Source organism: Hemicordylus capensis, chromosome 1 (assembly GCF_027244095.1).
Source record: "Hemicordylus capensis ecotype Gifberg chromosome 1, rHemCap1.1.pri, whole genome shotgun sequence".
NCBI lineage: Eukaryota > Metazoa > Chordata > Lepidosauria > Squamata > Cordylidae > Hemicordylus > Hemicordylus capensis.
The window spans coordinates 70330912-70353415 of NC_069657.1; the positions used below are offsets into that span (position 1 = coordinate 70330912).

Sequence of the window (22504 nt, forward strand, 5' to 3'; positions counted from 1 at the left end):
AGATTCTCAGCCTTGGGTGGCCTGTGCACTTGCTCTCTGTTTCCAAGTATATTTCCTGGTAATGTGTATGTGAGCAACTATCTGTACATACTCGGACTGTGGTGGTTTTGTTTTTGTTTTGTGGGGGTGGAAGGGATATGCTGCTGCTGCTTGTCTGCAAATGTAAAGGGTCTCTGTTAGCAGAGCTTCTCTCTTACCCCACAGAGCATGTCCCCCATTCATGCTCATTTGTAATCCTTCATATCCACACGTGGACCCTGAGGAAAATTAAGACATTGGGTTGTGTCCTAACAAAGCTAGTCATGACTAAACACCATTTAAAACAATGTGACACATTAGTCATGACTAGCTTAAATCTCATTAATCTCAGTGGAAAATTTTCTTAGGAAACAACCCATAATGATTAAATTTATAGTAAGAATGACTTTTATTGTATTAGTACAAAACTTTGCTCCCTCAGGGCAACATGGTGGAAGGTGGGGGAAATAGTCCTGTCTCTTTTAAATTAGGTTCCTCAAGCAGCAGCAGATGTGGAAAAATATTTGGGGAGAAGATTATGGTTATTGAACATCATGGTATTATAGTATTGTTAGCAACAGCCTTATAGATGCTTATAGATGTTTTATTATGATAGCTTTGAATGACTAATTTTTGGTAATAATTGCTTTTTTCCTCCCCCCCCCCCTTTTTTTTCTCTTGGTAGCTTCTCTGAATGGGTAATAAAAGAATGGAATGATCACAAGGCAGTTTTCACCTTCCTTTATGATTCTATTGAACTCACTGTCTTGTTTGGCTGCCATGTAGGTAAGTAGCAAACGAGCAGGAGTTTTTTCTGGTGTACACAGAAGAAGCACCACTTCACTGACTGTGTGTTTTGGGCCATTTGTCTTGTGTTTGAATTTTCAGCCTGCAGAGAGAGAGAGAAAACAAACCCGACAAACACATAACAGATTGAACAATTAAAACTGTCTAGGAGGCAAATCCATAGTACTGGGAGCAAGCTGAGAGCTATTTGATCAAAACATCAGATTTGTAAAAACAGCATGGCTTTGATACCAACTGAAAGCCACTTTCCCTTCAGTTTTTCTGAGTGACAGGTCTAGTTCTTTCTAGAGAACTAACAAAAACAAACAGTAAAATCCTTCACATAGAAAACTGGCATATCATAGTGAAGCTAGGCATGCAGCTTTTCTATGTGGCGGGTTTTTTGTAAAATGGAGGAACACTTGACCATCTGATCACCCACTATAACCTAAAGTCAGAAAGCCCAAGCACAGGATTATTACTGCAGTGAGAAGTAGGCCTCAATCTACTTCACCCCAAACCAGAAGCCCTGCAGTAGAGGGAGAGACCACCTGCTTCCCAGACAGCCCCCAGTGTGAGAGGCTGGTGTTGGCTGTCTAGCTGCTGCTGTTGCGTGCCTGCCTGCAAGAGAGGGAGAGACCATCTGCCAGCCCCTTGTTTGACCTGTGGGATTGTGGCCTCTGGTTGTGGCTGCTCTTTCGGGGAGAACTGTGCAGGATCGGGGCCGGGAGTAACTCAGCTGTCCCTGCCTTACCATCTGACCAGAGTGGCTTTCCTATAAAGGGATGCTGCTTGTGGCGGCGAGCCCACCAGCAGGGTCATCACCGAAGGGGTGACACCAAAGGGGGACAGTAAGGGCCAGGTTTTTGACCCAAGAAAGCACATGTGGGTGTATATTTAATAGTGTGGCTTCTGTTTTAACTAGTCCCGGGTGCTTTTTTAAAAATTAGGCCTGTTTATAATGTGTCTGGGCTTATCTGGAGATGGGGAGACAGGGTGTATCCACTGACTGTAGGGCAGCAATTCCGGTGGTGGTGGGGAACAGAAGTAGTAACATTGGCAGGTCAGCGGGCCATTACAGGGGAAGGGGAATTGGAAATCTAATAGCTGTTTTCCCTTCCAGCTGTCCTGCCAGCTCTTTGACCTTGGGGAGCAGTGCCAACTACCCTTGGAACCTCACTTTGCTCCTTTGTAATGCCAGGTCGATCCAGAATAGGGATGTGCACGAACTGGTTCGGAGGCCATGTTGGAAGCCTCCGAACCGGTTCGGAACCGGATCGGTCTGGCGGTCCGGCACTGAGGGGGGTCTACCTTTAAGGGCGGGGGGGTAGTACTTACCCCTCCCGCCGCTCTTCCCCCTCCGGTGCTGCAGTTAGGAACAAAGTTTCGGGGGCGGCAGCGTTCCTCCCTGCCGCTCCTGCCCCCGTCGTTGCCCGGAAGTCTCGTCAATACCAGCAGGCATGCGCTCGTCGCGGCGCGTGCCACATATGTTGCCGTGCGCGCGCCGCGATGAGCACATGTGTGCTGGTATTGACGAGACTTCCGGGCAACGACAGGGGCAGGGGCGGCAGGGAGGAATGCTGCCGCCCCCGAAACTTTGTTCCTAACTGCAGCACCGGAGGGGGAAGAGCGGCGGGAGGGGTAAGTACTACCCCCCCGCCCTTAAAGGTAGACCCCCCTCAGTGCCGGACCGCGCCGCGGCGGTTCCGTGCATACCACTAATCCAGAACAAATCAGAAACCATCCACGATTTGATTCTGGATGAAGGCGCTGACCTGGTATGTATTACCGAGACCTGGATGGGGAAGGCTAGTGGCCCACTCTGGTCCCAGCTTCTTTCTCCAGGATACTCTGTTGAGGAGCAGGTGAGGGACTGTGGGTGGGTAGGTGGAGTGGCTGTGGTCTATAAGAATAATATATATCTTACCAAGATCCCTGTGGAAGTGTCAGACCATATAGAATGTGTGTACTTAAGTTTGGGGACCAGGGATAGATTAGGACTTCTGTTGCTGTACTGATCACCCCGCTGCTCAAAGAGTCCCTAACTGAGCTATTGGACAATGTTGGCGTCCCCCAGACTAGTGGTGGTAGGGGACTTCAGTGTTCATTTCGGGACCAATCTGTCCGGGGCAGCTCAGGAGTTCATAGCGGTGGTCTCAGGACCGACGCACATTGCTGGTCACAAGCTTGATTTGGTCTTTCACTCTGATCAGGGTGGTGTTCCTGATGGGGACTCCTGTGATTTCCCATTGTCATTTATCGATCACCATCTGGTTAAGGTTGGACTCACAGTCACTTCCCACCTTTGCAGGGGTGAGGGACCTATTAGGATGGTCCGCCCAAGAAGGTTATTGGATCCAATAGGATTTCAAGAAACCTTGGAGGAACTTAATGTTGGCTCTGCCAGTGATCCTGCTGATGTCCTGGTGGAGAACTGGAACAGCAAATTTACCGGGGCAATAGACATGATCCTCTCTGACCCGCTTCAAAACTGGCTCCTTGGTATAAGTAAGAATTATGGGGGCTCAAGTGGCAAAAGACTCAACTTGAATCCGACAGACTGCAACATAGAGCTCATTTGAAAATCTATGCTCAGGCAATACATGCAGCAAAGAAGCGATTCTTTTCTGCCTATATTGTATCCACAACTTCACGTCTGGCAGAGTTGCTCAGGGTTGTGAGAGGGCTAGTATGTGCCCCTTCTCCCTTGACTCTATTGGAGGTTATTAATGTTTACCCCAGTGGATAAAATAGCAGAGCACTAAGGAATGGGCACACACTCCAGTTAGAGTGGTTTATTGGTTAAGTACACTTGGATAGGAAAGACCTAAACTTAATCTAAAGAACTACATAATAAATAGGTAAGGAGGGAGAGAGATATTTCCATCTGATCTCTAGGAGGAAAGGAAGAATTGTGGCTCAGCACAGGAGGTCCGGAAGAGTCAGATCAGGGGTCATAGAGTAGAGACAGGTAGAACAGTCAGGGAGACACTTACTCACTGTCTCTGTTCCCAGTGCCTCTAGTGGTCATTAGGATAGTTGGTGCAAAAGGTCGATACACTGGAAGTCCATCTCCAACAGAATCAGAATCTGGAACCATCAATTACCCACTGTGATGTGTTTAATGCATTCTTTGTGGGGAAAGTCTCTCGTGATCTGGATAGTGGTTCCATCATTCATAAATAGTGGGTTCTGCGCCTGCGCAGATCAGCTTCGGGAAGAATTTGTTAGCTCCTCGCAAGGCTGGCAACCGCCCGTTGCACGTGACTGCAGTACCCTCTAGTGGTGGTTGGGCGTCTCTGTAATCAGTTTCTTTCTGACCGCCATAGCGATCAGTTCCCGGAGACAGTTTGCTCCTCGGAGAAAGTTTTTTATTTGTATATTTGGTTTTTTGGCTTCTGGAAACGGACTCTGACTATTCTTTGGTAATTCCTTCGGATTTGGCACTATTTTGAGACTTATTTGGCTTGAGACTTCTGGATACGGACTTGATGACTCTTTTCCTACTCCTTCGGACTTGTTTCAATCTCAGCCTTCCCCTGTGACTACGGAACGGACAACTACTCTTATCTAAATGTACAGACGACTACTCTGAAATGAGCAGCTCAGGCAAGCCTAGTAAGGCGAGCAACTCAGGCAAGTCTGGTAAGGACAAGACAACTTTTAAGCGGTGCACCAATTGTCGGGGTAAAATCCCCTCAACAGATGGCCATGCCCTCTGCTTGTTCTGCTTAGTAGAGACACATGATACGAAAACCTGATCAGTCTGCGTTACTTTTAATAAGCAGACTTTGAAAAATCTCTCAGCACGCCTTAGGGTGTATTTGCTAGAGCAGTCTCTGGCGCCTAACATGGCTTCCAAGGGGACAACGCCGGGTCCTGCTTCAAAAGTGCAGTCTAAAGTCCCCGGGAGGTTGAATAAACCCTTGACCTTGAGCGCCTTGACGTCATGCACTACGTTAACTGCATCAGCATTGAAAGCCATGACATCTGCCGCTACGACATCGGACACCTCGGCTCCATTTAAGCGGCCTGAGGATCGACATTCTAGCCCAAAGAGAAAACACAAGGATAAGGCTTCGATGCAGGAGCCTCCGCATAAGAAACTAAAGCTGAAACACTGTGACCAGAGTGTTGAGCATACCCCTTCACCTTCAGGGCTGCAGGACTATGTGATCCCTTGGCGCCGAGTGGCTTCCTTATCCCCGGCTCCGATACCACATCAGTCACCACTGACTCCACGACCTCGACTTACCCAACGTCGGGACCACTCGACATTGAACAGGACTGGTGAAGAGCCTACGTATTGCTCATCAATACCTTCAACTCCGACCACTCGACATCAACAACACACGACGTCAATGTCTACATCGAACAACTTCACAGCACCGAAATCGACAGTTGCAATCATATTAGACACAGAACTCAACATCGAGGAAGATTCTGCTTATGTGAATCTGGCTGCAACTAGAACATCTCCTTTGACCCCAGTAGGGATGAGTGATCTCCCTACCGGACGTCTAGCCTACATGTTGCATTCAGAAGAGAGTACACCTTCAATCGATACCTTTACAGGATTTCAGGAGGGTGACCACCAGCCTCTGGCTATACCTAAAACACCCTCTCTCTCAGCCAGGGAGACACCAGTCACGGGTCTCCTATAGGGATGTGCCCTGGACCGATCCGGGGCCATGGTAGAGGCCTCCGAACTGGTCCGGATTGGGGCCGGTCCAGTGGGCGGGGGGAGTATGGAGCTTTAAGGGTGGGGGGGTAGTACTTACACACACACACCCCGCCGCTTTTCCCCCTCCGGCGCTCAACTTTGTAGCAAAGTTTTTTGGGCAGTAGTGTTCCTTCCTGCCGCCCCTGCCCCCGTGGTTGCCCGGCAAAAAGGGAAGTTGAGGGCATGCATGCGCCTGTTGCGGCGCGCACGTGCCCGTTGCCGGCACGCGCACGTGCCCGTTGCCGGCAATGTGTGATGTGTGCGGCGCGCGCACATGGTGGGGACGAGCGTGCGTCGCAACAGGCACATGTGTGCTTTCAACTTCCCTTTTTGCCGGGCAACAATGGGGGCAGGGGCGGCAGGGAGGAACGCTGCCCCCCCCAAAACCCTGGGCATGAGATGCACTCCCGAGACTCCAATACTGAGAGAGGAGGTGCAAAAGCTCTTGTTGAAAGAAGCAATATCGCCAGTGCAGTGGGCTCTCAGCCAGACGGGATTTTATTCCTGGTATTTCCAAATCCCCAAACGCAATGGGGGCATAAGACTGATAATGGATCTTCGTGGCCTAAATCAGTACATCGAAGTACAAAAATTCAGGATGACAACGTTGCAAGCCATCCTTCCACTCCTCCACAGAGAGAATTGGATTGCTACGCTTGATCTGAAGGATGCGTACTTCCATATAGGCATTCAGGAAAATCATCGCAAATATCTCCGCTTCACCATGGGGAACGAGATTTATCAGTACAATGTGTTACCCTTTGGCCTAGTCACCGCCCCAAGGGTATTCACAAAGTGTGTAGCAGTGATAATCGCCTATCTCAGGATAAAGAGTGCGTCCATATACCTTTAGTTGGATGACTGGCTTCTGACTTCCAGAACATGAGAACAACTACTGGAACACATAAGCGTAGTGACAACTCTGTTGGACAATTTGGGAGTGCAGGTCAGTTGGGAGAAGTCCTTTCTACAACCTGCAAAGCGCCTGCAGTATATCGGCACGTAGTTAGATATGACAGCCCAAAAGGCATTCCTCCCAAAAGAACGGTTTGCACGCCTGTGTGCGCTGATTCTCCTGTGTCAGAAAACTCCCGTACAAAAGGCAAGAACAGTTCAGGTGATGCTGGGCCTGATGGCGTCCTGAACCACTACGGTCCTATATGCGAGGTTACGGATGCGCAGGTTACAACTCTGGTTTCTGAGAGCCTACAAACCGAGAGTCGAGCCGCAATCCAAGCAGATCACAATTCCAGGAAAGGAAAGGTTTTGGAGTTGCTGAATTGGTGGACAAAGGAGACGAACATGCTCAACGGCATGCAGTTCCACACACAGAGACCAACGTAAACGGTTACCTCCGATGCTTCCATGCACGGCTGGGGAGCCCACCTGTCACACCACAGGGTACGGGGCGGTAGACTCCAAAGGAGAAACTTATAGATATCAACTTCCTGGAACTACTGGCTGCGTTCAAAAACATAGTTGCCTTTCAGGAGTAGCTTGTGGGACAAACTGTCCAGTTACAGATGGACAATTCAACAGCCATTGCTTATGTAAACAAGCAGGGTGGGACAGTGTCCAGATCATTATGCAGTCTCAATGTACAATTATGGAATTGGTGCATCCAGCACAAAATTTATCCCATTGCCATTCATATCAAGGGCACCATGAACTTTCTGGCAGACTCATTGAGCAGAGATCTGATGCTGAAACAGCACGAATGGGAGTTAAATCCAGACATAATGGAGCAGTTGTTCCAGACTTGGGGCAGACCAAAAGTGGATCTGTTTGCGACATTCGAGAACAGCAAGTGCGATCAATATTGCTCTCGGATGGGAGTCAGTCCACGAACCAAGGGTAATGCTTTTCAATATCAATGGAGCCAGGAGCTGTTTTATGCCTATCCACCCACTCCGTTGCTGCCCAGGGTGCTGGCCAAGTTCCTTCACGACAAAATGCGGGCGATAGTAATTGCTCTGTGATGGCCAAGACAACCATGGTACACGCAACTACTCAGACTGTCCAGGGGCAGATTCAGAAGGCTCCCTAAGTAGACAAATCTAGTCACACAGGATTAGGGCAGGGTGGTTCACCCCAACTTGTCCGTACTGAATCTCACTGCGTAGAGGATAGGCTTCTGAGGAAGATCCTCCTGAACACCCGTAAGCTGTCCACGAGGCGAAACTATCGGGCAAAGTGGCGTAGGTTTACAGCACATGCTGCCTCTAGGGACTATGACCCAAAGGAGGCAAGTCTGAAAGCCGTCCTCCTCTACCTGACCACTCTAAAAGAAAGCGGTCTAGCAAATGTCTCTATTAAGGTTCATATGGCGGCTATATCTGCTCACCACGATGAGTGGGACAGCAAAACGGTCTTCACCCTTCCAAGATGTAAGGACTTTTTGAGAGGTATCAATAACCTATACCCACCTGTGCGGCAGCCGGCCGAGAACTGCAGTCTTTCCTTGGTACTCTCGTTGCTAACGGAGGGACCATTTGAGCCACTGGCAACTGCATCGCTGAAACTCTTAACTCTAAAGACACTTTTTAGTGGTAATAACCTCGGCCAGGCGTGTAAGTGAACTATGTGCACTCTGTATAGATGAGCCTTATACAAGGATTTATCCGGAGTGGGTCGTGATGTGCTTAGATCCCGACTTCCGACCTAAAATTGTTACTGAGTTTCACCTGAATGCCAAAATTGTGTTGCCTACCTTTTTCAGGGAACCTTTGTCTGCTCTCGAGTGTGCGATGCATTCGGGGGACGTCCAACGAGCTCTTCTCTTCTCTTTGAAAGCCACTAGCAGTATTCGTAAAACACCTCAGTTGTTTATTGACCTGCAAGGGAAATTCAAGGGATGTTTGCCAACTTGACAGAAACTGTCTTTTTGGTTGGTGGAATTAATTAAACTGGCGTATGACCAACAGGGAGTCAGTCCACCAGCCACAATTAGGGCCCACTCGTGGATATCTGCTCTGCGGTCACGTGGTCATCACATCAAACGTTTATAAAGCACTACTCCATAGATCTGTGTGTGGCTAAGGCTGCTGAATTTGGAAGGGTGGTCCTAAAGAGGGTGTTACAGTGACTTGCAAAGTATACCCACCACCAGCTGGGTAGCTCGTAATTCACCCACTATTTATGAATGATGGAACCACTATCCAGATAAACAGGTTGCTTACCTGTAACAGATGATCTGGTAATGGTTCCATTCATTCATAACACCCTCCCGTCCATCCCCGCTACTGAAATGGCAAGCCACTATACCTTCATACACAGGCCACTGTTCCATCAAGCGCCATGTCAGCCATCAAGAAACTGATTACAGAGACGCCCAACCGCCACTAGAGGGTACTGCAGTAACGTGCAACGGGCGGTTGCCGGCGTCGCAAAGAGCTAACGAATTCTTCCCGAAGCTGATCTGCACAGGCGCAGAACCCACTACTTATGAATTAATAGAACCACTACCAGATCATTTGTTACAGGTAAGCAACCTGTTTTTCTGGCCGACTTCCACAATTACTTCAGTGTCTGATGTGAAACTGTCCAGTGACTCCTCTTGTGTGGTTCGGTTGGATCAGTTCCAGTTTGTGACTCCTGAGGATGTGGATGAGCTGCTTGGAACGGTGCGGTCTACCACCTGTTCTCTTGACCCTTGCCCAACATGGCTTATACAATCTGGCAGGGGGGTGTAGAAAGCCCGGTAGAGATCATAAATGCTCCTCTGAGGGAAGGCAGGATGCCTCTTTGTCTTAAGGAGGCAATTCTTAGACCTTCTGAAGGAGCCTGAAGGAGCCTGCCTTCAATCCCTCAGAGTTGAGCAGCTACAGGCCTGTCTCCAACCTTCCATGGCTGGGCAAGATAATTGAGAGGGTGGTGGCCTCCCAGCTCTAGACAGGCTTGGAGGATTATTTAGACCCATTTCGGGCTGGGTATTGGATGGAGACTGTCTTGGTCAGCCTGTTGGATGATCTCCAATTGGGAATGGACAGAGGAAGTGTGACTCTGTTGGTCCTTTTGGACCTCTTGGCGGCTTTCTATACTATCAACCATAGTATCCTTCTGGAGCATCTAAGGGGGTTGGGAGTGGGAGGCACTGCTTTGCAGTGGTTCCGCTCCTACCTCTCGGGTACTGTTGTTCTACAAAATCTGAACTTTTGTATGGTGTCCCTCAGGGCTCTGTATTGTCTCCGATGTTGTTTAACAACTACATGAAACTGCTGGGAGAGATCATCAGGAGATTTGGTGCAGGGTGCTATCAGTATGCTGATAACACCCAAATCTATTTCTCCATATCAGCATCATCAGGAGAGGGCATAACCTCCCTAAATGCCTGCCAGGAGTCGGTGATGGGGTGGATGAGGGATAACAAACTGAGACTGAATCCAGATAAAATGGAGGTACTCATTGTGCGGGGGTCAAAACTCAGGAGTTGAGTTTGTTCTGGATGGGGTCACACTTCTCCGGAATGAGCAGATACAGTCTGGGGGTGATCCTGGATCCAAGCCTCTCTTTGGTGTCTCAGGTTGAGGCAGTGGCCAGAAGTGCCTTCTATCAGCTTTGGCTGATACGCCAGTTGCGTCTTTTTCTTGAGATAAACGACCTCAGGACAGTGTTACATATGCTGGTTACCTCCAGACTAGATTACTGCAATGCGCTCTACGTGGGGCTGCCCTTGTATATAGTCCAGAAACTACAGTTGGCCCAGAATGCGGCTGCCAGGTTGGTCTCTGGGTCATCTTGGAGAGATCATGTTACACCTGTATTGAAAGAGCTACACTGGTTGCTGCTAGGTTTCTGGGCAAAATACAAGGTGCTGGTTATAACCTATAAAGCTGTAAGCGGCTTGGGCCCTGGTTATTTAAGAGAACTTTGTCTTCGTTATGAACCCCACTACCCATTGAGATCATCAGGAGAGGTCCGTCTGCAGTTGCAACTAGCTCATCTGGTGACCACTCGGGGACAGGCTTTCTCTGCTGCCCCAAAGTTTTGGAATGTGCTCCCTGCTGAAATAAGAGCCTCCCCATCTCTGACAACTTTTAAAAAGTCTTTAAAGACGCATCTGTTCACCCAGGCTTTTAATTAAATAGTGTTTTAATAGTTTTAACATTGTTTCTAAAATATTTTAAAATTTTAAATTGTTGTAATGTGTCAATCTTTTCTGTTATCATTTATTTTGTTTTATTTAATGTTTTAACTTTTCTGTCATTTATTCTGTTTTAACTAATATTTTAATCCTTTCTTTTGTAAACCACCCAGAGATGTAAGTTTGGGTAGTATAGAAATATGTTAAATAAATAAAAATAAATAAATCTAAAATGTATGTATTCTTCATGCTGCTGCTGCTTTCTCACAGATGATGCTACATTCAGCAAAACGTTCTGCAGGAAGATTGCTGGTGTGAACTTTGAATCACTGTTGGATGGTAAGTCCCTGAAGTATTTTGTTGTGTCCATCTTTCTGAAAGAAGATCTGTATTTACGTCACGTGAAATATATTGCCATATTTCAGTAAAATATGAAAAGCATCCCGCTTTCAAGAGGATCCTACCTTTGTGGTAGTGGTGGTCTGTTCTGTACTTCTAATCAATCTTACAAATATGATTTGTATGGAGAACCATTTAATCTTGCACCTAGGGAAATAGCAGTCATGAGGTAGGTAGGTAGGGGTGTTTGTGGTTTTCAGGACTACAGCATGACAAGAACAGGTTAGCTCTCTCTTGCTACGGTCCCAGTCCAGATCAAGAGCCCCGCAGCTACTATTCACAAAACCATAAAGACATATGGGCAAATGACCTGTTTTAAGTTTCATTGAGTTTGGCCATTTGCCTGCTGGTGACACTGCAGTGTGAAACCTAGCCACAGCCATGACTGTAGGAACACGTAAAACTATCAAGAAAGTAGTAAAAGGAGCTGAGGTAGATACAGGTTGAGTATCCCTAAGCCGGACATCCAAAATCAGGAATGCTCCAAAATCCGGAAACCAAATGTGTTTTGGGCTTTACATTTTCATTACATTTACAGCTACCTGTAGTTATTGTAAATTCAATGCTTATTTGCTTTTATACTTTAAATAAAACCTAAAAAAATAAAATACTGTGAACAGTAACTTTTTGTGTTTAGACTTGGATCCCATGCCCAAGATATCTCATTACAGTATGCAAATATTCCAAAATCCAGAACACTTCTGGTCCCAAGCAGTTCAGATAAGGGATACTCAACCTGTAGTAGATAAGTAGTAGTAGTGGTCTCCAAGTGTGGCTCAGACCTGGCTCTGCTACCACTCCAATGTGATAAAATCACTAGTGCAGGGCAGGAACTTTGGGGAAATAGCATTTGAATTGGTTTTAGGCTATATTGGACCCTAGCAGCTGAATTCTGGCATTTTGCTTAGCAAACTGGCTGCCTTGCTACTGACTCTGACTGTGACTGTAGCCTAGTTAGTGAACCTGTGTCTAGGCTATACCACTTTCAGATTGCAGGTGCACGCTCATATGTGTGAAAGGCACTCGTCCATGCCCACAAGAAGTCCTTTACTTTGAAACATAGGTGTCAGAAAGAAGGCTAAGCTACAATCCTCCTTCCTGACATCATTTTCTATGTGAGAAAAGGAAGAAATTTTCAATCATGTGAGCCCCCAGCTGTAGCCTGAAAGTGGCATAGCCCTACCACAGATTACTACTCACAATGAAAGCGGTGTTAATCAAACTGGCCAGCTGTTTAGAACTGTATAGTCTACAATGAAATGACTTGACTAACTTAATTTACCATGACTTTTTTTGGTGTTCTTCCAGAAGAAAAAGCGTTGCCCTCTTCCAAACTAGTGCAAAGGCTCATCTTCCAATTTATTAAGAGTCAGAAATGGCAGGAGACATGCTCAACATTGCACAACCTTTATCAGGTAATTGATATGTCTAGTTTCAAATGAAACCTATAGAATTTTGTCTAGAACAAACTAGATATCCTTAATTTGACTGGCTTCTGGATCAGTTTCGGGATTGAAACTGCCTTGAACCTGGGACTGAAACTGGCCTGATGAATAGCCCATGCTGGGAGATAGACGGGAAGATGTAACTCATTTGATTCTCTTGGATCTTTCAGCAGTTTACTTTCCTGGGGTTTGCTGAGGTGCAGAAGAAAATTCTAAATCTGTGATGAACTGTATACATTTTTGGTACAATTCTGGGTGGGTTAGTAGTAGCATTTGTTGCCTGCTTTACTGCCATTTGGCACTTAAAGTAGATTACACAGATACATTAATCATGCAGTATATTCAGCTATCCTTTGGATCACAGCTTTCTAGAAGACTTGATATTAGGTATGACTTATTAAAGTACAAAAGAGTCAGTACAAATGGATGGCAGAATTCCAGAGAAGAGAGAAGCCAATGGCTTGGCTTATATCTGACTGGGTCCAGGACAGGATAAGAGCTGAGCACCCACTTCCCTTCCCTCTCTGAAAATGTTGCAAAATAAATTGCAGCCTTTTTCCATTTCAAGAACGTGGGAGCTAAGAATCCACTTCCCCTTATCCCTGCAGAGGAGGAGAATGGAGGGTCTATGTCAGGGAACTAAACTTGCCAAGCTTCTGCACTTCTATTAACCAAAACCTGACTTATTGCAATAGGGTATGTGGAAAGGGCATCTGGAATCAATTCCAGATATTGGTTTCTTCCTCTGTCCCCAGCAAATGAAGTGATCTGTTTCAGAGACTGGGATCAGGGCATGATCAGTGCTGCCTTTTCTCTGCATGCTGTCTGTTTTAGTCAGCATATTCATGAACGTGCCAGCAGCTAACCTGATGGAGGTCACTTCAAAAAGTGAAGCCAGAACTTTTGCATTCAATTCCTAGCAAGCATTCAAAGTCTATATTTACTTCTAACTCTTTCAAAGAAGCTTCACTTATTTGGCAAACCATTATTTTTCTTGCAAATCTCTGTTAGTTTATCTCATGCATTTTTAGCCTACTTTCCTGTAGGCTTATGAGATCACCCAGCATTGTGTGTGTGTGTGTGTGTCCACCTCCATCAACTTTGCAACGCCTGGATGAATATGATCCAAATCAGGTACAGTTGTAGGGACACATAGGGACACTTCAACGGCATAGTTTGTGATGTCATCCACCGCGATCCAAAATGGTGGACACGTAAACTTTGGAGGCGCAAGTGGGCTAACTTGTGAACCACCTAACCAATTTGAACCAAACTTTCTACAGATGTAGGGACACATAGGGATGCACAAAGGGTGTGGTGTGTGATGATGTCATCCACTCTAATTCAAGATGGCAGCCACATGAACATCTGAGGCGCAAGCAAGCAAATTTGTGGACTGTCTAAGCAATTTAAACCAAATCAGGTACAGTTGTAGTGAGTGACACATGGGGACACCTCAGTGGTGTGGTTTGTGATGATGTCATCCACCCTGTTCCAAGATGGTGGACGCATGAACATATCAAGCACAAGCAGGCTAATTTGTGGACTGCCTAACCTATCTGAACCAGATTGGATACAGTTGCAGTGAGTGACACACACGGACACCTCAATGGCATAGTTTATGATGATGTCATCCACGCTGATTCAAGATGGCGAACACAAACTTTTGAGGTGCAAGTGGACTAACTTGTGAACAGCTTCGCTGATTTCAACCAAATTTGCTGTAGCTGTAGGGACATAGGGATGCCTCAACGGCGAAGATTGTGATGATGTCATCCACCTCAGTTCAAGGGTGGATATGTAAACTTTGTAGGCGCAAGTGCACTAACTTGTGGACAGTCTAACCAATTAGAACCAAATTTACTATAGCTGAATGAACACATAGGGATGCCCCAATGGTGTAGTTTGTGATGATGTCACCCACCTCGATCCAAGATGGCGGATGCATAAACTTTTGAGGCACAAGTGCACTAACTTGAGGACTATCTAACCGATTTGAATCAAATTTAGAACAGCTGTAGTGAATGACACACAGGGATACCTCAATGGTGCAGTTTGTAATGATGACATCCACTCCAATCCAAGATGGCGGACACATGAAAATTTGAGGCACAAGAGAGCTAACTTGTGGACCTCAGTATGCACCAAACTTAGTCCAGATGTAGAGACAGTGAAAAGAAAGTAGGCCGATTAGTTCTTACTAGAACAACTTGTTCTAATTATTCTAATAGTTCCATAGTCTTGTTTGACCTTCAAAATTTTGATATGATTTATAGTCATTTAAGATGTGTCAAATACTTCCTCTGATCTTCCAACCAGATGCTGCATGACATCTCTCTTGTGGTGAGTCGTTGTCAGCATTTAGGGGAAGAGATAAAGTTCCTGGACAGATGGGGTGGAAAATTCAATCTTCTGAAGACTGAAGTGAACGATACAAAGTAAGTGCTTAATATCTAGTTCTAGTCCTATAAAATGTATTGATGTGTTGTGTGAATAATACTTCTACAAAGAGTAGGGCTTTTAAAAGGTTAAGATTGGTGCTGTGTATTTCTTAGTCCTGGCTGGCTATAGTTCTGAAGAATTGGTCCTGCTTAGCACAAAACTCTAATATATTTCAGCACATGTATATTTGTTAGAAAAATGTGCACATTTTTGCCACCTTTATACAAAAAGTACTCAAGTCAGTTAATGAGGGATAAAACCCCATATGGATACCATACACTTTAATAATTATAAAATTGCATAACAGCAGCCCAACTACATATACACATCAAGTAAGAGTAGAGCCAAATTTAAACATTGTGCCACCAGAACCATAACACAACAAGATGAAATTAGTTTTCTTTTCCAGTTGATTTAAATAGTCAAAGCCTCCTGAAACAGGATAGATTTTGCCTGTCATCTAAAAAAATAAGGAAGGTACCAGGCAGATTTTTGAGAGTGAGACTTACTGTCAAGGTGTTATCTCCAGAAAAAAGCCCTCTTTCTGGTAACCATTTACCTAGACTCTGTGGACAGGGGCATCCAGAAAAGGGTCTCTGCTAGGGATGTGCACGAACCTGTTCGGAGGCCCTTTTACAGGCCTCCAAACAGGTTCAAACATGGGGCCGGTTCGAAGTTCAACGCCAGGGAGGGGTGCCACTTTAAGAGCGGGGGAGGGTGCACTTAACCCTCCCACCGCTTTCCCCCCACCAGTGCTCATTACCGGTAAAAACCTTTGGGGCAGCAGTGTACCTCCCTGCCGTCCCTTCCCCATCCTCAGCCGGAAGTGGCAGAAGTCCTGGGTGCGGAACAGGGATGATAAAAAGTTCAGTAACAAAGTACAACGATAATAATGTTTTGTGCCTGTATCTGTTTCATTCCTAGCATGAAGCTCTTATTTTCCAGTTCTATAGCTTCTGCAAAGTTTGAAGTTGAACTCTCTTTAACTGCCAGCTACCCTGCATCCCCAATGACTTTCACTGTCCAAAAATACACAGGAAATATTGGGTGAGTAAAATAAAGCCAAACTACTATAGAAATAATCTTTACTAGAGTTCTGTGGGAGAACTTGATTAAAATAACTCGATCCTTAGCACCTATGTTCACATTTTCTCTTCCCAGCCAAGAGGAAATTTCTGTAGTTTTGTCCAGTGTTCCGGTGGGAGCCAACTACTTGAAGAGAATGGTCAATCAGATTCATCATCTGCTCCAGTGTCCTTCAACAAGCCACAAACAGCAAAGATAACTGAGCAGCTATCAGATAGGACACTCTGCCTCTGTGATAAGTCAACTACCAAGAGAGAAATTTTGCAGTCATCAGATCTTTAAATACAATCTCAGTATACACAAGTACTAGCTCTTCCTTCAGCAAAGTCAACTGAAAAGACTAATAAGAAATTCTATATAGTTCGTTTGCTTTGTTTCTCTTCATTTCTTCCAGTGCTGCATGTAGCCACCTATAATTCTTGGAAAACTAGTTTAACACATAAAACAATATAATAATTCTGCTACCATAGTCTGTGCAATTTCAAAGGTTTTAAGTAATGAAACTGCACACTTTACAAGGTTTACAAGCGTATGGATTATCAGTAGGAGTCTTTGACACCCCATGACAAAATTTTATTTTCGACATTATGTGCTCTCAGTAATTGGGATGTCAAAAATTAAAACACTGCATGCAGAAAGCAAGTGCTTTACAATGTTAGTGTATTTGAATCTTTTGTTTTTATTCATGCTTGTATAGACTGAATTCTTCCGTTTCAGAGAAGACTATAGTCATATCACTAGCATACTCTGAAATATTTTTGGTCATTCAGACTGATATGGTTGTATCCTAGATCTATACAATTTGTATTAGCAAAATGACCAGAATATCTCTAGTGTGCTCTTCTGTTGCCTCGGATCTTTCTATGTATGTACATCATATTAAAACACTTTTTGAAGTTTGTGCATTTTTATAAAATGTTTTCTTTAAGAGGAAGGTTTAATAAATATGCTTACACTAATACTGTAAAATTGTTTTTGTCTTCGCAGTGACTTAGAAATTGAAGATACACTGCTAACACTTCCCCTAAATCCACTAGCTTCTAGCTTCATAGTGCAGTTCCTAAGCAAGTTTATTTAGAAGGAATCTCAATGATTTTAGTGGAACTTTCTCGCTAATAAGAGCACTTAGGAATGCAACCTCAATGTCCTTTTCAATGTTACTTATAACTTAAATGTTTGAGAACTATTTACTCTAAATTGTCTGTCTAATTTGGTCAAAACTAGACAAATTTTAAGCCTTCTTCCCAGGATAGTTTTCTGAATCTCTTTCAGAAAAAAATGGCTAAAGTACAGGTAAATCAACTTTTCTATTCTTGCTTTAATCAATTATTTTGCATATGTTGCGCTATACACTTGTTTTAATACCTCATTTTTCATTAATACCTCAAATTTATTTCTCTAAAGAACACTGAAGAAATACCTGTGTTCATAACTACTGATACGCTTGTATTCCATTCCGTATTTTGCTTATCTCCCCCTTTTTTTTTTGAGTGCCCAGCTAAAATAGAGACTTATTTTTCCAGCAGTAATTGCTTTGTCCACATGCTCATTTTTTTTGCTTCATTTGGACTTAATCCATCAGCTCTACTAACTACTTATTTAACTAACGAATAAATAGAAAATCCAGCACATCAACGAGACATCTCATTGTCTCAGTTCATCAAAAAAAATTGTTGCAATCTATCAATAAACAATTGCATTACATCAACAATATGCAGTTATCTCAGAAATTATTTAAAAATACTTAAAGCTTTGGAATATTTCTCAAAGGTTTAATTATAGTTGTGCTTAGCCAGCAGAGGGCACTCAAACATACTTTGTAAAAGTTTGGAGGACTCTGCTGTTCAACTACCAGTCCCTTTGTATTGCTGAAGAAGGCTGAGGGTTGGAGTGTAGTGTATATTTACTGATGTGATCAGAGCAATTCTAGTTATAACTTTATGTGCACTGTTGTTTGACTTCTCCATAGATTTTTAGGAACATAATGTTATGTCATAATCTCCAAATCTTTAACTAGATTTCTACTATTTATTATTTTAGATATGTATAAAGCACTTTTCCAAATCTCAAATTAGTAAGCTCTAAGATTCCAGTATTTATCTACAATCTTCAGTATTCCAAAAAACAAATGATGATGTGATACCACTCTACCAATAACTGGAAATTCACTCAAAATTCAATGATTCTCCAGAGTTACTCTGTATATAAATGTAACGTGTTACATGTCGTCCTATCTTATTTTCTGATGTATGTTCAGGGTGGCATACTGTCAATTTTATCCTCAGCAACTATGTGAGGTAGATTAGACTGAGAAACAGTGACTAACCTAAGGCCAGCCAGTGAGCTTTCATACCTGAGTTAGGGGATTTGAATTAAGACTCCCTGTCCCTAATATGACACAAACCAATACTCCACACTGGCTCATGTTGTTTTTATTTTATTATATGTATATACTGCCTGATATATACATCTCTAGGCAGTGTACACAAGTTATATCAACCGAACTTAATGTTCTAAGACAGGTCTATAACTAGCACATATACACTAGTTTCCACTGCTAGGAGAGCCCCATAACTTGAAGCAACATATGCTAGTATGGAGTTGGAAAGGGTAAATGTTTCTCAGGGAGTGAAGACTTGGTTAGTGTTCCACTATTTGTATATATAACCCAGTGATCAGGGGCAGTTGCTAATAGGCTAAGCATAACAGAATACATGTGGGAAATGTCATGTTGGACTTGGGAATGCACTTAGATTTTTTTATCAGCAAGAGCTGAAATCTTCTGTTTTTGACTCTACTCCTATAAAGAAATAATCTAGTTGGCCTGATTTAGAACTCTGACCAGCACTGATTTTTAGCAGATGTCAAGTCCCATTAACTTCAACACAACTCTATTTTTACTCTGCTTATGATGATGCCATAGTGTAACAGCTTGGTGCTGTGCTAATTTGGCAGTTATTGCACACACACAGTCCAAAGCACATATCTACTGAACCAGTAGGCTTCCAGTCATGTACAGTAAATATGTCCATATAAAAACTAAACATTAACACAAGTGAAGTGTTTGCTACCACCTTACTCTTGGATCACTGGCTTGCAACTTTTCTGGAAATGTAAGAGGATTAGCAAGTGTTTATCACTTATGGCACAAAGGTTGGCCAAACTATAAGAAATATAAGTGGAATATATTTGTATAGTAAGTTTGACCTTTATTTTATCATTAATACATACAAAGAATTAACCCTATAGATGAGATGCTGTAGTCTATACTGACTGCAAAAAGAATCTTATTTACTAAATACTGGAGTCTAGAGAGGGACCCATGTATATGCAAATAAGAATACAAGGTGCATGAATGTGTGATCTAAATTAATTCATGTACAGACTAAAGATGGATGACAGTGTAATACTTTTCCAAGGCACTGATAAATCTTTATTGAATAGTGGGAAACAAATTTACCTGTAAATTCTGTACATATATTTGATTTTCATTATGTTAATCTTTTGTGTGTTCTGTAAAGTAGTAATAAAACTTTCTAAAGGAAAAAATGTGGTTGTGTTTGGACCCAAGGAACTGATGGTGCACCATGAGAAACTTAGGGTTTTTAAATATATAGTAGGAGTTCGACATCTGCTGAACTGTGAAACAAGTATGGCACATTTATTACTCCATTCTGAAACTCATAATGGCAAGTACCTCTACATTTTCTCAAATAGACTTTTTAGTTTCCTTTGATAAGGTGTCTACATTCATCCATCTCCAGGCCAAAAAGAATCCATTGCCAAACAATTTTTTTAGCTGACACACAATGCTTGCCATGTTTTCTGAAATGTATAGCAACTGCATTTTTTCCTCTCTGCATTGTGACTCTGTCTTTATGTAGAATAGTAAAATACAATGTGCATTCTACAGGTATTGATATATCCCTGGTTGTCACAACAAATCGCATACATTCTCTCTGATTGGACAGTGCTAAACACCCAGCACAGCCTTTTTGCCTAGACTGTTTTAGTGCTGGTCCATGGCACAGACTTTCCCCCAAGTTTTTAAAAGATGTTAAAATGCCCAATCTTCATGCTTTTGTAGTACTGTTTTATTCTATAAGCAGCAAATTTTAGTTTGCTGTCTGTTCTGGAAGTTCTGCTATTTTGACACTTTCAGCCAAGAAAGGCCCAAGAGCACTTCACAACAGTGAGTATATACTCCGGTCTGAAGGGCACTGTTCCCCTCTGCTTATAGTGCAGTCCGTGGTGTTAAACCCCAGCTAAGAATGTCAGTGTTCTTTAGAAAAACCTTACTCTGCAAATTTCAGAATAAAAGATGCATTTTGACAAGCACATTACTGGCTGTCTATCAGTGTTCTATTTTTTTTCATCTGTGTGTGGAATGAGTTTTGTTCTGGGCAGCAGTATCAAGGCAGTGTACACGCATATGCATTCAGAATGGGGCTTTCCTGATTCAACCTGAGTGGGATCTAAAATTAACTGAGCAGACATCAGAAAATGTGTGAGCATGTGCATATGTGCAATCCTTAGAAGGAACAGTGGCCTGGATGCAATAATGGATTAGATGAGGGTGAACAAGTTGAGACTTAAGCCAGAAGTACTGCCAGTCAGTGGCTCCTCTGCCCAGGTGAAGGATGATCAGCCTGTTCTAAATGGGGTTGCACTCCCCCTGAAGGACCAGGTTTGCAGCTTGGGGGTGCTCATTGATCCAGCACTGACACTAGAGGCGCAAGTGGCCTCTGTGGCTCAGCACACCTTTTATCAGCTTTGACAGCATAACAGAGCCACAGTTATGCTCTGGTGACCTCTCACTTAGATTACTGCAACACATGGCCAAAGTTCCAAATGAATCCTACCCAGCGGGTGGCACAGAGAAGAAGCCAGCACCCAGCCAGCCAGAAAGCGGCAGGTAGGCGAGGAGAAGCTGGCCAGAAACGGGGTGAGGGACATGGGAGAAGAAGCCAGTGTACAGCCAGCCAGAAAGTTGCAGGGGTGTGGGGAGGGAGAGAAAGAAAAAGGTGGTGGCAGGTGGTGCAGATGCTCTGTGTCCGGCCCAGCTATAATGTGTGTGTGTATATGTATGTATGTCTGTGTATATATATAACTCTAAGGTCCCGTGGCTAATCCTATACGTGGCAGCTCTTGCGAGAGTTCATGAGCAGAATCACCCTGGTGATTGGGCAGTGGGAATTCCATATGCAGATGAAGAGGAGGAGCCTGTGATGGTCAGTTGGAATGCAATTGTTACTGGTCAGACGATGTTCTTGACTGTAAAGGAGAGGAATCTATACATATAAAAGGATAGTGAGTAGAGGTCTACGAAGAGAGGGATCATGAGGGAGGGAGGACCCCCTTAAGGAGAAAGAGACTGCCATTGTGTGAATTAGATGAGGAAACAAGATCTGTTAACTCGGAAGGTAGAGAGAGAAAGACACGGGAAGAGAGAGAAGGGGGGGAAGAGGGAAAGAAGGAAGAGTAGGGTATGGGCCCAAGCGTGTCAGCAGCTTGAGGGGAATAAGCTGCTATGGCAGAGGGAAGCAGGCAAGCAAGGGAAGAGCCTGGGTCTGTCAGCAGCCTGAGGGGAATGAACAGCCATGGCAGTAGCAGTCAATCACTGCTGCTGCTGCTGCTCCTCCTCCTGTGGGCAGGAGCAGCAGGGCTTAGGTGAGGGTGGGGAGGTCTCTGGGAATAGGAGGCTGTAGCTTGGCCAGCAGCCCTGACCAAGCCGGGTGAGGGGGGGTGCAAGCAACCGGATAGAGGAGCAGGAGGGTGGCTCAGGTGTGGGGGGCTGTGGCAGGGGGTGAGGGGAGCAATCAAGTACTAGCATGCAGATGCTCTCCGCAGGTTAAGCTAGTTATTTATTATGTCTATGAAACTGCAGCTTTTCCATCATGTAAATTTTGAAACTCTGAACACTAACATTTTAGCAGCAAGATGTGTGACAAACATGCAAGGAAATACTAGGTTCCCACTTCATATTTTCAAAATGCTTTGGCATGCAAGACAAACAAATGCTGTTTGTTTTCTCACTTGGCTCAACTATTGCAGTAAGCTCGAATCTTAGTGTGAAACACCTCCTTCCGGGGCAAAAGGTCCCCCAGGTTCAACTTTTGCCATCGCCAGGTTGAGCTGATAAAAACCCCTGTGTGAAAGCCGAGGGAGCTGCTGCCAGTCACTGTAGGCAGCACCAGCATCGAAAGTCCAAAGAAATAAAGCTGCCCAGAACTTCTATACGGAGTGCTGAAGGGCGCCTTTCCCTCAGCCGTAACTTAAGCGTCAGGGAAAAAGCCTGGCCGCCCACATTCCCCAAACGGCCCTAATGCAAGAGGATCGAGGAGAGGCTCCTACACTTGGGTGCCGGGCTGCAACTCCCAGCATCCTCTGCCACCATGACCAAAAGACCTCCGCTTGGGATGGGAAACCCCCGGCAGAGACCAAACAAACACTAGACGGCCACGCGCGGGCTTACACAGAGCGGCGCCTCCTCCTCTGTCCCGGCGTCAGCGCGCGAGTGAG

The 22504-nt window shown here is 44.5% G+C and overlaps 1 protein-coding gene and 1 long non-coding RNA gene across 4 annotated transcripts in view; one reads left to right on the top strand and one right to left on the bottom strand.

Annotated features, from left to right (window-relative positions):
- The window catches only part of KNL1 (kinetochore scaffold 1), an 82303-nt gene extending 65352 nt beyond the window's left edge, over window positions 1–16951 (top strand). For 2 of the 3 annotated variants that reach the window (XM_053257641.1, XM_053257652.1), the window contains exons 21-26: window positions 704–804; window positions 10881–10949; window positions 12318–12424; window positions 14774–14892; window positions 15821–15943; window positions 16058–16951. In XM_053257641.1, coding sequence (XP_053113616.1) covers window positions 704–804; window positions 10881–10949; window positions 12318–12424; window positions 14774–14892; window positions 15821–15943; window positions 16058–16181 — 643 coding nt within the window. In that variant the 3' untranslated portion in view covers window positions 16182–16951. The remainder of the gene's footprint in view (window positions 1–703; window positions 805–10880; window positions 10950–12317; window positions 12425–14773; window positions 14893–15820; window positions 15944–16057) is intronic. The other variant, XM_053257662.1, reaches the window with a different exon arrangement.
- LOC128328092 (uncharacterized) lies at window positions 745–22502 on the bottom strand. Its single transcript, XR_008309000.1, has 3 exons — window positions 22458–22502; window positions 8238–8361; window positions 745–907 (listed from the first exon to the last, which is right to left on the bottom strand). It is a non-coding gene; the product is annotated as an uncharacterized LOC128328092 (long non-coding RNA).
- Window positions 22503–22504: the final 2 nt, after the last annotated feature.